The following is a 17,371-nucleotide window of genomic DNA, read 5'->3' on the forward strand; positions in this document are numbered from 1 at the left end:
CGATTTTTATTTATTTATTTATTTTTAAATCAGGTTTCAATTTGGCCACTGTTGGTGATACTTAGAGAGTAAACTATTGAATCCCATTAAAACTGCCAATAATGAGAAAATGACATTAAATTGGAGTAAAAGGAAGTCATGTGATGCACACATCAGCTCGTTGTAAAAGGAAGTAAAAAGTGTAGCCAAACCAAATAATAAAACAAATAAATGGAATAATTCCTTTTTTTTCCTAATATTTAGTATGAATGTGTGGGTAGTTGTGTGTACGAGTGTTTGTGTGTGGGGGAATGTGTATGTGTGTGTAGGCCAGGGGCGGATTCAGGGGAGGGTCAAAGGGTCAGCTGATCCCCCTGTGGCATGAATTTTATTATGACTCTTACTAAACTTGAATTTTTAGATCTGAAAAAATAGTACATGAAATCAATGATAACCTTTTTTTGTTTGGCTCTATCTGCAAGGACTTTTTTCTCAGCATGTCATATTTCAGAGGATTGACTGAGTTCGGTTACTAAGCTATTGCTCTTTCGAGATTTTTGTTCATTTTGAAAAGAAAAATATATTCAAAGTTAACGACAACGTGTCCAACCTGTTAACCTAAAGAAGTATGACATTACTGAAAATTTAAGGCAACTATATTTTAAGGCAACTTGCGCCAAGATCTATGTCGCAAGTTGCACAAAATTTTAGGGAAGGGAGGGGTGGGGGGCAATTTGAAATGATAAGAAATTGGATCTCATTTGGGGGGAGGGGGCTCTATAGCATATGAGGAGGTCTGCTATCCTCCTTGCCCCCCTTAACTGATACTTTTTTTATGTTGGAAGAATAACGCAGGCCATCGAAAGTTGACCCCCCTTACAAGAAATTTCTGGATCGCCCTTGGTGTAGGCATGAGTGTGTAGGTAGTTTTGTGTAGGTGTGTGTGTGTATGTGTAGGTGTCTGTATGTATGCGTGTGTAAGTGTTTGATTGTGTGTGTAAGTGTTTGATTGTGTGTGTGTATGTGTTCGTGTATGTGTGCGTAGGCGTGTATATGTGCTTGTGTATGTGTGTGTAGGCGTGTGTACGTGCGTGTATGTATACGTGTAAGTGTAGGATATTAACGCAACCTGGAGACGGTTTTCGCTAGAGGAGCAGCATCGTGAGGCGGCCGGCCGACGGTGATGCTGCGAGGGTGCTGGCGGGAAAATAAAATGAAAGGACCTCAAAACAGTCAAATGAAAGCAATAAGCAATCGTGATTGCTCAAAAAAAACGGATATGCTGTATTTTACATGCCCATATTTTGTTTTATTTCTTTTTCAACTGTTTCCCGAATGAGGTAGAGTTAACAAATTCTATATATTTTTGTGAATAATTTTATTACTAATATCTCAATGTAATCTTATTTACCATGAAAGGGGTTTAAAACTTTAAACTCGCCGCTCTTTTTAAGGCAAATAAAAATAAGAAGAAATATATACATATAAATACAGAGACAAAGAAAAGCGAATAATTAAGTAGAGAGAGAGAGAGAAAGAAAGAAAAGAAGGTAGTTCGAGAAATACAGAGAGAGAAAAACCCAAGCGAGGGACGTGAGAAGAAAGACAGAGAATGAATAGACGGGGGGGGGGGGGGAGGGGAAAAAAGGTTTGAAGACGTTGAAGAATGTCTGAGAGGTTGATGACAGTGGTGTAGTGAATGGAGGGTCCACCGGCTTCCCTTCCTTATTCCACTTTCTATGTCTTCTCGCTTCGCATATGAAATGATTTTCCTACCTGTTTTGGAACTGCACCATTAGTTGGGTGATAGTCTCAATATTAACTCTCTAATTATTTAAAAGTACTGTGAAATTGTGCTTGCTGCGAAATATTGTAGTGTTCAACTTATAGAGGTTGATGTATCTATATTTTTATATATGCTATAGGACATTCTGTAACTGACAAAAGTGATCAACTAATGGTGATCAGCTACCAAGGGTGATCAACTTTGCAGGTTTTATTGCAGTGCACTAATGCCACAAACCCAAATATTTTGAGTTTTTCAATAATATTATTATTTTTTGAAAGGTTGATGCTTTGAAAGTACGCAGGAGTCATACTAGGATAAACATATGAGTAACAATTGGTTTAAGCGAGGAATTGTAATTTTTTTTAAAATAGTGTTTTCCTTTGTCAGTTCAGCCTGGAAGAGTCCTCTATGTATTTAAATAGACATTTAAAGCCACTGCATAATATTTGGGTGCATTGTGACCCAGAAGTCAATATAAATAGCATGCATGTGTAGTATGATTGCAGAATGGGATTCTGTTTTCACTCCCCTGTTCGGATTTGATTACATTTAAGTTGGAAGAAATGTTAAAAATGAATCACTGGGGGGATATTTTCTCCTGAGCTTTAGAAAGTCAACGTTTATTGAGCAAAATAAATAAGGAGAAATTATGGGTAAGTTCGGAAACTCGCCGCGGTCGCACCGGTGCCACCGCAAGCGTTCGGAAACGCAATCAGCTGATTTTCGGTGCCACCGACCAGCGTCTGGAAACGCATGCGGTTGCTCTACAGCGGTCGATGCGGTTGCAACCGTTCCTACCACGGTTTCGAAGTGGTTTGCGAGATCACGTGGTATGGTTCGGCCAATCCGATCGTGTTTTAAATTTTACACGCTCTGTGATTGGAGCTTCTATGAGAGCGTCGTCTGCTGCTGAACTAAAACTACCGCGTTGTAACCACAAGCGTTCGGAAACACAGCTGTTCCACCGGGCAACCAGAAAAATTCCAGTGATGTCATTACCGCAACCTGACCAACCGCGCGGTGCGACCGGAGAGGTGTTTCCGAACTTTACCTATGTTAGGTATAGAGACGTAGAAATAAACATGGCATCAAAATAATTGTAAATGGTGCTATACAAGGAGAAAGGTCGATTAATCTTGTTTTAAGATCTTAAGAACTTCGTCCACTCAGCGAAGAATCCGTATATGTGGCAAATGTTAGCGACAAAATAGCAACCCCTTTTTTTGTTTGCTTCGGCTATCAGTTCTCATGATCAGGCTGTAGATTTTTTCCATCTTATATTATAAAGTGACTCTGATTACTTGAAGCTTGGTCTTGACAACATTTACTTCTTTTGCGGGTTATTGGGAAGAAGGACTCACGCTGAGTTGAGCTGAATCGCTTTCGTAGTTTGGCATTGGTGTTCAAACTCAAATTCCGCGACATTAACGTTTCCCCTTTTCACTAAACTTCTCAAAAATGAGTAAACGTTGTCAAGGTCAAGCTTCAACTTATCAAAGCCGCACTGCAGTAAAATAAGTTTATAACTTCATTTACCTGAGTTGCTGGCACGTGATCAGTAGAAGTTTCTTCAGCACCAAAATTCGTCACGCTAGTTCTAGAAGTTTGTTTCCTGAGAAGGAAAAAAAAAAAAAAAGAAATCAGTATTCAAATTTGAAGGGCTTTTAGTGCGTATATTATGATTTAGTACTTGTTTTGTTCCACGAATTCGACATGTATGAGTAACAAACTGGCCATTACTAGAAAGGGATGCAATAGCATGCATTAAAAAAAAGAACAACATTTAGGACAAAGAGAAAAATAAAAAAAGGACAGGGAAAATTAAGGGATTCTAGTAAAATCATTTTAATATATTTTTTATCAACATGTCTCAAGTCCGCTTTTAAAACAATTTCGTATTTTACATCAAAAAAAAAAAAAAAAATACATCATGGCAATAAAAGTGATAAAATACTCCATAAGATAACTTTTTTTTTTTTTTTTTTTTTCTTTGGGTCTTTCGTTTGAAACCTCTCCTGAAATTTAACACATTTATAGAATGAATGGAAATTGGTTTAAAAATAACTGGCGTAAAATAAAAAATATGAAATTTGATACACATGAATTACTTGATTTGAACGTCTAATGAACAGGAATTTAATTTTTCTGACCATTAAATAAGCCAAATAACTTCACCAGAGAATTTATTCGACTAATATTAATATTAAAAAATATCTCTTCAGATTAAAGTATCCTCTTTGATGAATTTCGTCGGAAATTCTTCAAATTAAAATAATTATTTAATGGCAATATATATATATATATATATTTTTCATATAGATAAATAAACGGTTAAAGAAGTTTAAACTTTTTAGGGATTGAATCAATGCTTCTGAAACATCAGGATTATAAAGGGATAACTAATGTGTCACTTTATTATTGTTAAAGAGATGGCGCCACCAAACAGTCATACATTTTTAGGAGATGTAGTTTACCATTTTACTTTAGAAATTCATTTTACGGGAGAAAATTTTCGATATAATCATGTGAAAAATGTAGTGTTCTCGTTAGATTTCAGTTTCGAAGCTTCGAAGGATGTGAAATAAAGTACCGAATGCAATGATGTCATTTTTCTTCGTCAAACCAATGGCGTAGTTTATGAATTACTTTGAATTCAGAAGATTTAGAATAAGAAACTTGACGTTTTTGAAAAATATTAGTTAATGAAAGAACTTTAATCGGTTTCAAGTAGCAAATTTAGTAATAACACTGTGCAGCAAAAAATGCTTCAGACATAATTCTTGCTGATTCTTAAGTGAAATGACCCCCTGAATACAAATATGACCGCCGCCCCCGTCTGACACGTTCCACTTTTTTGAAATAGCGCCCCCACTTTTTCCTGTTTTCGAAAATGTCATCGTAATTATTTTTATTTGGAAGGGATGGGAGAGAAAAATTAGCCATTAACTCTCTTCTGAGGGTCTAGAGAGAGGTGCAAATTTCAGAACCATGAACATATTTGGAGCAAGGTGGAAGACTCATGGGGGGCATTCCCCCTTTTATAAAAAAAAAATCATCAAAACCGATATTTTTCCCTAGAGGCTTGTCTTACAATTTCTTCCCTTATTTTTCGACATAAAACCAGAGCATGGGACTATGAGCCCCATAACCGAAAAACTCTTAACGTTATAAATTAAAAAAATTTAAAAAATATTGGAAGCATCGCATTTTGCATAGTCAAGAATCGCTCGCAGATCTTCAATGAAGAACTTTCCTTGTTATTCTTTTTAAGATCATTTTGATCTCAGTTTTATATGTGAATTAAGTAGGCTTATAGTATAGCATTAACAAATAATGTCTCTAAGGGATGCACTGCCCACATTATTTCTCACCGAAATGATAAGCAATGGAGCCAGTGCATACCCAGAAAAATAAATATGTTTATGTAGATCCAGGGGGTCATTTTACATAAGAATCAACAAGAATTATATCAGAAGTATTTTGATTTTTTTTTTTTTTTTTTTGCCTCGCAGTGTAATTAAGACGTTCATTGAAAGAGGAATAAAAATATCCCAAAAATTAATAGACTACTCTTCAGAGCCGAACATAAATACTAATTAGTATAAATGAGCTTATACGCGCAAAAATGATTCACACCAGTCATTAAATGGTTTATTTTAATAATAAATTCATTAATTATTAAAACAATGTATAGTAATAATAATAAACTGTTCCAAAATACTTTGAAATACACATCCAGCCACCTTCGACGACTAGCTGCTTTGCTTTTTAACTTAATTCGCTTTTCATGACGTTTACTATTTTATTCTAAGTAGTCGCCTTCTGCGGCTGCTTATACAAATATGAGGCGGAATAAGAAGTATTTGAACCTTTATCTTCTCGATTTATTTCTATCTAATCTCTGCATCCTGGACCGGTTTTACAAATTTTGTTGCACCGGACCCGGACAACCACTCTCGACTGTCAAGAATCTTCGCTGACAAAGTTCAGGAAACTTCAAAGATCTCTAAAGCATAATACTAACCAGTTTTAGATTTAAAATTTAGAACCAAGATTCTTTTCCATATTGAGGAATCGAAAAATGCAAAATAATATACATTCATATATCTATATATTTCTTTTCATCTTTTGGGCTTTGAAAAAAACTTGAATCAAACACATAAAACATTTCTACATTCCAACCTATCCTCCGAAGATTTCTACCCCAGAGGAGTATTTAGCCAACCCATACGACAAATCGGCGATACATGGTATGGAAATTTATATTGTTTTGCTAGAAACATTTACTGATTGATGTGAAATTTTACTTTTATATTGCCTTTGTCTTAACTTTTCGAAGTTATAGACAAAGGTGGTCATATTAGGATTCACAGGGGCATTTTACATAAGAACTAGCAAGAATTATGTCAGAAGAACTTTGAAGGTTTTCTTTTTCTTGCCGCGCATTGTTATTTTGGCGTTCATTGAAAGAGTGATAAAAATGTCCCAAATTAATAGACTACTTTTCAGAACCGAACTTAACTACTAATTAGTATAAATGGCCTAATAAGAGCAAAAATATTCTACACGATTCATTAAATGGTTTATTTTAATCATAAGTTCGTTAATTATTAAAACAATGTTGTAAAAATAATAAACTGTTCCAAAAGAATTAGAAACACACATCCAGCCACCTTCGATGTGGCTGGATGTGTGTTTCTAATTTTCTATCTAATTTCTAATTTCTAATGTGTGTTCTAACCAATAGCTGGTTTGCTATTGAACTCAATTCGCTTTCAGTGGCGGATGGGAGGGGCGGGCAGCCAGGCAAATGCCCGGTGGGCCGCCGCGGTTTAGGCCGCATTAAATCTTTCAATTGAATAGTACAAAAAAAAAAAAAAAAAAAAAAAAAACTGATTTTTTTTTCTTTTCATTTTTTCTTCCTTAAAAAAATTAATAAATAAATATCTCTGAAAATATTATTATAACCCGGTATATTTCTAAACGACTAATAAGAAAATTGCTGCAAAAAAAAAAAAAAAAAAAGTAATGGTTGAAAAATTTAAAAACAAAAAGAACTCTGCAAACTTATTCTGTGAACAATAAGATGCTTTACTGTGTGTCTGTAAATTCATTGGTTGGCCGATAAGATAACTTTGTTGCATAACTGTCCAGGACCTTCTAAGGCCCTAACAGCTGCCTGTAATAATAGTCTGTAGGGGACAATGAACACGTAAAGGCAGGGCCGCCTCCAGGTGAGGGGTAGAACCGTGGTTGCCAATTTTAATTTAGGGATGAACAAAGTTAAAAAAAAAATGAAACCTTTTTCAGTATTTAAAAAAATTAAATAGAAGTAACAAAATACCAAGTTGAATTCCCGTGACAAAAAATATTTTATCAACAAAATTTTGAAAGAAAATGCAACCCTTGAATATTAAACAATTAAACCTTTAAATATTATTTAGGAACATCCACGGTTCTTTATTATAATTTACATAACTAAAGGCAGCTGGAATTTTTCGAGGCATTCTGACAAATTAAAAAAAAAAAAAAAAATCAACGAAAAAAGTATTCAGTACGTAATAACAAACCTATGAAAAGTTTCAATTTAATACAATGAATGAATAGCTAGATAATAATGGCAGTTTCATAGGGGCCACCGAAGCATGTTTTAAATAGAGAAAAAGTTAAAATGTAGTAAGGGAGATTTAAAACATTGTAACGTAATGTACACTAAGTGTTTGAATGTATAAAACGAAAGTAAAATAAAACTTTATTAAAATATTCTAGCTGGAGGATATTTAAAGTAAAATAAAGTTGGAAGAAGACCTGGTGTCCCTGAAAAGTACCACATCAGTCCAAAATGTTAAAAAAATCATTTTAACGAATCCCAAACTCTTTAATTTCAAACAAATTCAAACATCAGGTGTGAAATTGAAAAATGTACTAGGAAAAAAAAAACCAAAGAACTAAATTGATCTCGGAAAAGATATACTGGGGGGAGGTTTTTCCATAACATTTGAATCAATAATTTGATAAAAAGATAGGGACTTAGCAAAGAATGCGGCAGGGAGAAACATCCTCTAGCCTTACCATTCATTTTACACCTCCAAGATAGGTTAGAAACGTATTTAAAACTTTTATTTCGAAAGAGGGCAGGAGAAGTTTCTAAATCGGAACCCAGTCCCATCTCATATCGCCTATCGTTATCAAAGATGGCCTAAAATTCGTATTTAGGACTTCAGATTCGAAAAGCTTCCAGGAGAGTGATCACCCAAATCCTGCAGAAGCGCCTTCACCCCATCTTTAAGGATCATCTAAAATTTCGTTTTTAGGACTACAATTAAGAAATTTTTCAGAGGTTCGAATCTCTCCTCCCCCTTGTATCACCAAAGATGGTATGAAATTTATTTTTTAGAGCTTCAATCCCAAAAAGATTTCTAAGAAGAGCCCCTGAACCCTTGGTGACATCAGCGAATATCATCTACAACTGCGTTTTAGAATTCAGATTTCGAAAAGTTACCGAAGGAAAGTCTCCGAGCGGCTTCACCCACTAACATAACCAAAGATCGAGAAAAACTGCGTTTTAAATGCTAACTTGGAAAAATTTTTGTTCTCTACGCTCGCCAGCATCACTATAGGTCCTCTCAAATTTCGTTTTATGGGATTCAATTGCAAATTATGTCCCGAAAATTCTTCCCCCTCTCGTCATTGAAAGTCGACGAAATAACGTTTTCTAAGCTTCAGTTTCCAAGAATTGTCGGTCCCCTTTACGTTATCAAAGAAGACCTACAATCCCTTTCTTTAGATTTCAAGTACGAAAAAATTCCTGGAGAGCACCTTCGAGCCTCTTCTCTCCCAAACATTACCTAAGATCATCTAGAATGCATTTAAGACAACTAATTAAAAAAAATTCCCGGAAGGAAGATGGGGACACCAGATCTTTGCTCTCATTAATGATGGTTTAAAGACTTTCATCAAAATTATACGTTCTCTTTTCACGCAATATCGCGTGAAAAGTTCCTCATCAATCGTTATTGCACATAAGACCTTCAGATACTGACTTTAGGAGGGAGGGGGGCAACTTATAGGTAACAAACTTTTTAAAGAACTTCAATTTCAAAAACATGGCCCTCCCCCCAAAGATCGTCCATTGTCACCTCAATTGGCGCTTTGGGAACTTCAATTGAGAAATTTTGCCCAGAAAGAATTCCTGAACGCCCTTCTCCCTCCTAGTGTAAACATTGCTTACGCATACGTTTTAGAGCTCTGATTTTGAAAAAGTTTTGGGGGAATTCTCCAAATGCTTCCGCCGGCAAACATCGCCCAAGATCATTTAATAAATCTAACAATGCGATTTTGAAGCTATAATTTTGAAAATTTTCCGGGGGAGTGCCCCCGAAACCCCCCTCCCCCATCGTCAGCAAGAATATTAATTTTTACTATGCAGGTAGCAGGTGTTCGTATTATTGATTCTTTTTCTTCACATTCGTAAACGCAGTTCTCCTAATTTGAATACTGAAATTCTAATGGTGACTCCCAACTAAAACTAGAAGATGTATCCGCTCTATCTTTTACATCTGAAAAAAATAAATAAATAAATAAATAAATAAAATCAAGGACGGTGGGAGCGTCTCCTCTTCAAGGCGCAAGTCTTGAGGGGCCGGTTAACCTGTAAATACCAGGGCCGGTTCATGTGGCCCCATCCGCCACTGATTCGCTTTTCATGACATTTACTAGTTTACTCTAAGTAGTCGCCTTCGTCGGCTGCTTATATAAATATGGAGCGGTATTAAAGTATTTAAATCTTTATCTTCTCGGTTTTTTTCAATGTAATCTCTGTATCCTCGACCGGGTTTAGAAATTTTGTCCCCCTGAACAAAAATCTTTAAGTATTTTTTGTATGCGTTAGAGAGTTTGTGTCTTGAAAATATTTCTTAAATAAAAAAAAGATGTTTGAAATGTTACAGTACTAATTGACGAATAAAATAAACTCTGTAAAATTTCAGACTTAAGTTTTTGGGTCTTACATTCTATATCAGTGATGATTTGTATTAATAATAAATGACTATATTTAAATATACACTCCTGTTTGTGAAAATTGCAACACCATGAAGGAAGCATCATAGTTGATTGAAATTTAATACACAGTTGAGTGGTAATGGTACAAATAAATGATTACATTTTCAAACCAAACAAACAATAAAAAGAGATAGAAATTAGTATTTTGGGTGGCCACCGCACGCCGCAATAAGAGCTGCTACACAACTCAGCATGGAATGAAACAAAGTTTGAATATCTGCCTGCGGAAGAGTATTCCATATTGTTTGTATGCTCAACCAAAGTTCGTCTGTCGAAGCAACAGGACAAGGATCACGAGTGAGACGCCGCCCAACGAAATCCCACACACGTTCAATCGATGACATTTCCGGGGAATATGCAGGCCAAGGAAGAAGCTGTACCTGCTGCGAATCAAGGTAGGATTTGACAGTCCTGGCGACATGTGGACGGGCATTATCCCGCTGGAATACAGCCCCTGGCAATCTTTGCAGGAAAGGAATAGCTTGGGGCTGTAAAGCTTCGTTTAAGTATCGGGTACTGTTCAAATTGCCCACAATTCGTAACCATTGTGATCGTCCATGATATGCTATGGCACCCCAGACCATAACTCCGGGTGTTCGTTCACTGTGGCGTTCGGCAATGCACTCCGGAATGTGCCGTTCACCGGCATAGCGCCGGACACGAAATTCGGCCATCATGGTGCCACAAATTGAACAGGGATTCGTCAGAAAAGACGACCTGCTGCCAATCAGCACGCCAGCTACTATGCACATTGGCCTATTGTAGCCGCAGGCGGCGAAGGTTTTGCGTGAGAGGAATCCTGGATAAAGGAATCCTTGCGTGCAGCCCGCAATGCAGCAGACGTCTCCAAATTGATGAAGCACACAATGAAACACCTGTAGCTGTTGACCGCTGTGCGGTCCGTCAGCGCCATACGCACCAGGTGTCTGTCATTGCGAGCTGACGTCACATTTCGGGGTCACTCCCGGATTTCCGAGCTGTCCGACCCTCGTCCGTCCACTGCTTCCAAACACGCATGATTGTGCTGCTGCTGTTACGCTGCACACGAGAAGCTGCTGCACGATAAGACAATCCAGCTTAACGATGGCCGACGATTCTGCCCTGTTCAAACTCCGAAATTTGCCTAAATTTCGCATTCTTTCGTCGAAGAGGCATAGTAAAGATTCAGTTAACGTTTACTCCAGCATATAACTACCGATAATCATACACGCCTTGCTACAGCCGTCTATTTATATTCGGTTCGATCCGCCGTTCCAGAGGGAGCTGCTCAGCATACGCATGCGCTACCGGTCTGCAATTCTAATCATTTGTATATCATGCCCTACTTAAAACTTCCTGCAATTTTCAGCTCACTCGCGTAAGTCCTTTGTGGTGTTGCAATTTTCAAACAGGAGAGTGTACTACTTCTGGGCACAATGTTTTCAAAACATGTCAATTGTTGAGAGGTTTTCTCGTGTTATGCATGTAATGTGAGAGACCTTGCCGCGGCTCTTTCTCGGCTGTCGAGTATGTTCGCTGATAAAGTTCAGGAAACTTGAAAGGTATCTAAAGCATAAAACTAACTAGTGTTAGATTTAAAATTTAGAACCAAGATTCTTAACCATATTGATGAATTGAAAAATGCAAATATACGTATATATCTATTTCTTTTCACTTTTTGGGCCTTGAATATTTCAGTACTCATTTTTTAAGAAACTTGACTCAAACACAAAAAACATTTCTACATTCCAACCTTTCATCCGAAGATTTCTGCCCCAAAGGACTACATGAATATTTCAGCAACCACAATGTTAATTTTGCAAAATACGGTTTGGAAATTTATGTGTTTCTGCTAGAAACATTAGCTGGTTGATGTGAAATTTTACTTTGTCTTCTTCTTAACTTTTGGAAGAATGGACATATGCTGCTCTTACGGCATGAAATGGGGGGGGGGGAGCACCTAACCTGCCGTCCCTGCTCCTATTTTGACACCCCCTCACTTTTCGTGCACCAGTTTCTTGTACTGTTTAGCATGTCTCCAAATTTTTTAGTATTTAAAGGATTCGGACTCGGGATCAAAGAATTGGTGTCTACATGTTTTACCGCCTGTGATATTTGAACGTCTATTTTCCAGCCAACGAAAAACTTGGCCTCAGTGACTAAACGCTTTCTAATTGGTTAGTTTACCGGCTTTAGTTGTTTTAGCAGCTAGAGCAGAGAACTAAATATTGGAGCAGCTGGTTGCACCATGCTGGCAGTTTCGAATATGTGCACCAATTTATGGTACAAACAACATGAAATTGAAATTCTATTTTTAACAAATTTCGCGTTTTTGGAGAGCTTATGTTTCGTATTTTTGTCATATTAATGCAACACGTGTATCCTCATAAACATTGAGATACTCACGCAAGTACTGGCTTGCAGTACGTCTGCATACGCTGTACGACTAGATCTGCAATTAGACGACGGTCTTCTTCTTGTGTTTCTCCCAAAAGAGTCATTGAAGACGTATTCACCTGGAAAATATGGAACAAGATGATTACCATAACTAGAATGTATCAGGAAAACAATAATTCTCCCTTATTGATAAAAGCTTTAGACAAGGACAAAATTGGTTTTCAAGGAAAATTACTCAATTTTGAATGAACGTGATTCGCTGAACATGGATATCACATTCAAATAAGCTGTTTAGCTCTCGTTGTGGAGATATTTATTTGATACTTAGATACAAAAATGAGTATCCTACATAGGTATCATACGATATTTGCTCTAAAGGTTTCTTCCAAGGAGAGTATTTATAATGTATTTCTGTCTGTGAGCATTTCAAAAAATATATTTTTTTCAAAAACTGATGCACCGACTTTTATACACATCATAGTAAGTTGCTAAAAAAGTAATAGTCAGGAATCTTTTGCCAGTAACCTTTCTTTTAAATGAAATTTAAAAAGCGGTAACGGAAGGACATTTTTGCGACATGATTTTCACGCAATCATGTTCTTCTCAAAAGTTCAGCCAAACTATAAAAGGGAAAATTCTATAAAAACTAGAGCACATAACAGGAGTGTTCAACCATTAAATTTCACCTATTTAAAAAAATAGTTATTTTAAGCGCATAAATTATGTATTTGTTAAGGGTAACGGAGGGACAGTAACGGAAGGACAAGAAGTCGAAAACAATTTAACTTGAAAAAATTCAACTTACAAACATTTATTCAGCTAATACAGCAATCTGAAACAATGACCTCTAATACCTGAGTCATCTGTTACAATTCTGAAAATTCTTGAAATACTCATATTATCAGAATCCATAGAACATTTATCTTCTTTGTCAGGGAATACAAAGATCATTCCCAAATTATTAAGCTTTCTCAAACAAGATATTTTTACTCCATCTTCTATATGAAGTGCCTGTCCAACATTGCCCTTTGTAAATTTCTTTCCCTTCCATTCAACTAACAAAAATTGTCCAAATATTATGAATCCTTTCGCATATTCTCATTATTTGGTGCTTTTGATTCAGCTGTATCTTCTTTTTAATATTATTTGTAACTGTCAGTCTGTTGACTGTCAGTCTGAAGTGAAATCTCCTTCGATTTATTGTAATACTGACTTTATTCAGGGGGACTTTATTTACAGGGTTCAAATAATGCATATTTTGTGTGTCAGTATAAGAATGGATATTACTCCATCCGTTTGAAAATTAATCTTTGAATTCATTGATCTCTTCGCAGTATGTTTAAAAAATGAACTAATACTCTGACCAATGCTTTCCCGTGACTTGTGTTAACAAATCTGAAAGCAGTTTCAATATTGTATTGTTCCAATATAAATATCAAGTTTGTAAGCAATTGTTTCTGCTTAAATTGGCTTGTCATATTACAAATATGTCATACCGAAATGATTTTCACATGCTTAGGAACTTTTAAGTGGAGTTTTCATGATTTTTTAGAGTAAGTAAAATCACAAAACATTTTTTTAAAAAATTAAATAAAAGTTGATTTTTGAAATTAAAGCACACATTGTTTTTGCATAAATATTACTTACATATGTTTTAAATGTGACTACTAACTTTTAACAATAGATTGTTTTCCAATAGCATGCTAAAATTTTACCCTGTATCAGCTTATAAATAAATGCCCTTCCGTTATCGTATTTTTTTGTCCTTCTGTTACCGTTAAAAACCATGTAAATTTAATCTATTAAAATTCTAACAGATCCACCTTGACAAGGAACATAATTCTGCTTTGCATTAAAAAACATTAGTTTCTATACCCAATAGGTTCTTGGTGAACTAACGGAGATGTAGTATTTTGGTAACGGAAGGACATCAAACTGCCGCCTTAGTAATAGACCTATTTCATGGTTGAAAAAAAAAAATTAAATTACTTACCGAAAAGTTTTACTAGATATTCAAAAGATAAAAGTTGACCTAAATATTATATGCTGATAACAAATATATTGAAATTACAGTACGTAACAAAGAGATTTTTTTGCTCTGTAAAAACATAAAGAGAAAACTCTATTTTGCACTTAAGTTTCTCAAAGTCATCAAATTATTGGGAAAAAACAAGTTAATATTCAAGAAGTTAATTAATTTCTGAAGAGAATGGTATATGACAAGTGACAGAATGTTATTTTTTTTTTAAATTCAAGTGTCGTGTCCCCTTTTTCCTGGAATTCACCTGCATGCAAAAAGAAAACTGGTATAAATTGAAGGATTATTGAGATTTGGCAATAAAAATGATAGTTTTTATTAAAAATTTAGATTTGTCGAGTTACTTGTGAAACCACGTTTTTAAACCTCAATTATGATGGGGGGAAAATCGAGGGAGCACAGGTTTTAAGGGTGCAACAAAACCGAAGTCGAGCGGGTTTGAGGGTGTTTTAAAAACGAAGGCGCTCAGGTTAGAGACCGCAGAAAAATGAAAGAAAGAAGGGTAGAAAAACAAAGACGCACACAATCGAGGGCGAAAAAAAAATAAAAAAATTTGAAATTTTGGCATTTTAAATGAAAATTACGTTTTTCGCAATCATGAGCGTGTGTGTGTATGTGGCGGGCGTGTCTTTGTGTAGGCGTGTGTGTAGATATAGGCAAGTATGACTTTATGTAGGCGTGTGTATGTGTATGTGCGCACGCGTGTGTGTATGTGGCCATGTGTGTGTATATGTGTGCGACAGTGTGTAGGCATTCATGTGTATATGTGTTCGACAGTGTGTAGGCATTCATGTGTGTATGTGTGCAACAGTGTGTAGGATATGGACGCAAACTAAAGACGGTTTTCGCTAGAGGAGCAGCATCGGGAGAGGCCGGTCGACGGTGGTGCTGCAGAGAAAGGCGGGGTGAAAATAAAATCATAGGAACGTCATTCAAAAAGTTCAAATGAAATTAATAAGCAACTCATGATTGATCAATTAAATTAAAAAAAGATTCGAGGGCGAGTTTAAAAATTGAAGAAATAAACAAAGTCGAGCAACTTTAAAGCCGCAGAAAAAAAAATAAAGAAACACACACATACACACTCACACACAGGGCGTATAGGACCGCTTGCGGACGGGCTAGCGGGACATCCCGCGCCTGGCTTCCCTCCACATAAAGAGTATCTAGTCGGAACCCTCTATTTTGAAGTGCGCCCCATAGAAGTCAATGTTGGCACCCGCCAAACCAATGACACGTCCCTGCTTTGGCCTATCTCTTTATTACTAAGCAGGTGCGAATCTTGTTTTCGCTCCCGCAATAACACGAAGACCATATGCCGAGGAAACTGATGATTCTAGATAAAGCGTAATCGAATATATTTTATATTGCACGAAAAACTGGTAGAAATTAAATGATTGAGATTAACAACCAAAATGATAAGTTTTAGTTAAAAATTTAGATTTGTCGATTTACTTGTGAAAATACGTTTTAATAACTCAATTGTGATGAAAAAAAAATCGAGGGAGCACAGGTTTTAAGGTTGCAACAAAACCGATGGCGCACGGGTTTGAGGGTGTTAAAAAAACGAAGGCGCTCAGTTTAGAGGCCGCAGAAAAATAAAAGAAACGAGCTGATGTGTGCCTCACATGACTTCCTTTTACTTCAATTTAATGTCATTTCCCCATTATTGGCAATTTTAATGTGATTCATTAGTTTACTCTCTAGATATCATCAACCGCAGCCAAATTGAAACAGATTTTGAAAAAAATCGACAAATTTGTCGCCAAGTTGGCGACAAAACTTGGCGACCAAAAGACTGGCGATATATCGCCAAGTGCCCGCCAAATAATAGTACCACTTGAGTTTACATCGAAATTAACAATGATTTCCCCCAAAAAGGAGCAAAAGACTCCTTTAGAAACACCCGAATGCAACAAAAAGGGGAGGTGCACATCTAGACCCCACTAGGAGTCGACGTACCAAATTTCCACTTTCTAGGACTTACCGTTCTTGAGTTATGCGACATACATACGCATATCCGCACATACATACAGACGTCCCGAGAAAACTCGTTGTAATTAACTCGGAAATCGTCAAAATGGATATTTCGCGTGTCTATACGTTCTTAGGCACCTTTCTATGTGTGGTAGAGTCGAAAAAAAAAAAAAAAAAACTCATCATTCATTCGGGGGTGAGTAAAATGGAAATTAAGGTCGATTTTTGAGTGATTTTTTTTTTCGCGAATACAATACTTCCTTTTATGTAAAAAGGAAGTAAAAAGAAATTAAAAATAAAGACGCGCACGTTCGACGGGGCAAACAAAATAAAATAAAAAAGGTTCAAGGGCGAAATGAAAAATTAAAGAGATAAATGAAGTCGCGCAAGTTTGCGCAAAAGAAAAAAAAGTAAAGAAAACACACACCGCTTGGGACGGGCTAGCGGGACATCCCGCGCCTGGCTTCCCTCCACATAAAGGGTATCTAATCGGAACCCTCTATTCTGAAGTGCGCCCCATAGAAGTCAATGTTGGCACCCGCCAAACCAATGACACGTCCCTGCTTTGACCTACCTCTTTATTATTAAGCAGGTGCAAATCATATTTTCGCTCCCGCAATAACACGAAGACCATATACTGAGGAAACTGTTGATTCTAGAAAAAGCGTAATCGAATATATTTTATATTGCAAGCGAAATAAAACTGGTAGAAATTAAATGATGATTGAGATTTAACAACCAAAATGATAATTTTTAGTTAAAAAATTTAGATTTGTCGAGTTACTTGTGAAAATACGTTTTTATAACTCAATTATGATGATGAATTATTTTAACTCGGCGGAGTTAAAGTTAATCTGTTTGAAAATTCTAATTTCCGTTCTGTCGGATATTTACGTGTAGGTTAGGTTTATATATATATAGTTAGAAGTCTCGTTTCTAGATGGCGCTTCTGCCAATGTTAGCTTGGAGACAGATGATTTTCAGAACCTGATTCACTTACTGCGTACGCTTCCTTGGGTAATAATTTTTGGTACTTTAGAGGCTTGTCCTGTATTCACTATTTTGACGAGATTTTACGTATTGATGGAAAATTTCGGTTTGTGAGTGAAATGAAAATTTTTAACTCTTGCTCATAAAAGGTTGTTATAGGG

General features: G+C 36.3%; 1 protein-coding gene across 1 annotated transcript in view; it reads right to left on the bottom strand.

Moving 5' to 3' along the window:
- LOC129231624 (synapsin-like) overlaps positions 1-17,371 on the bottom strand; it is a 47,363-nt gene that overhangs the window by 8,071 nt on the left and 21,921 nt on the right. The window contains exons 4-5 of the mRNA XM_054865989.1: positions 12,215-12,324; positions 3,305-3,380 (exon numbers count right to left, since the gene is read on the bottom strand). Coding sequence (XP_054721964.1) covers positions 3,305-3,380; positions 12,215-12,324 — 186 coding nt within the window. The remainder of the gene's footprint in view (positions 1-3,304; positions 3,381-12,214; positions 12,325-17,371) is intronic.

The sequence above is a fragment of the Uloborus diversus genome, chromosome 10 (genome assembly GCF_026930045.1).
Source record: "Uloborus diversus isolate 005 chromosome 10, Udiv.v.3.1, whole genome shotgun sequence".
Taxonomy (NCBI): domain Eukaryota; kingdom Metazoa; phylum Arthropoda; class Arachnida; order Araneae; family Uloboridae; genus Uloborus; species Uloborus diversus.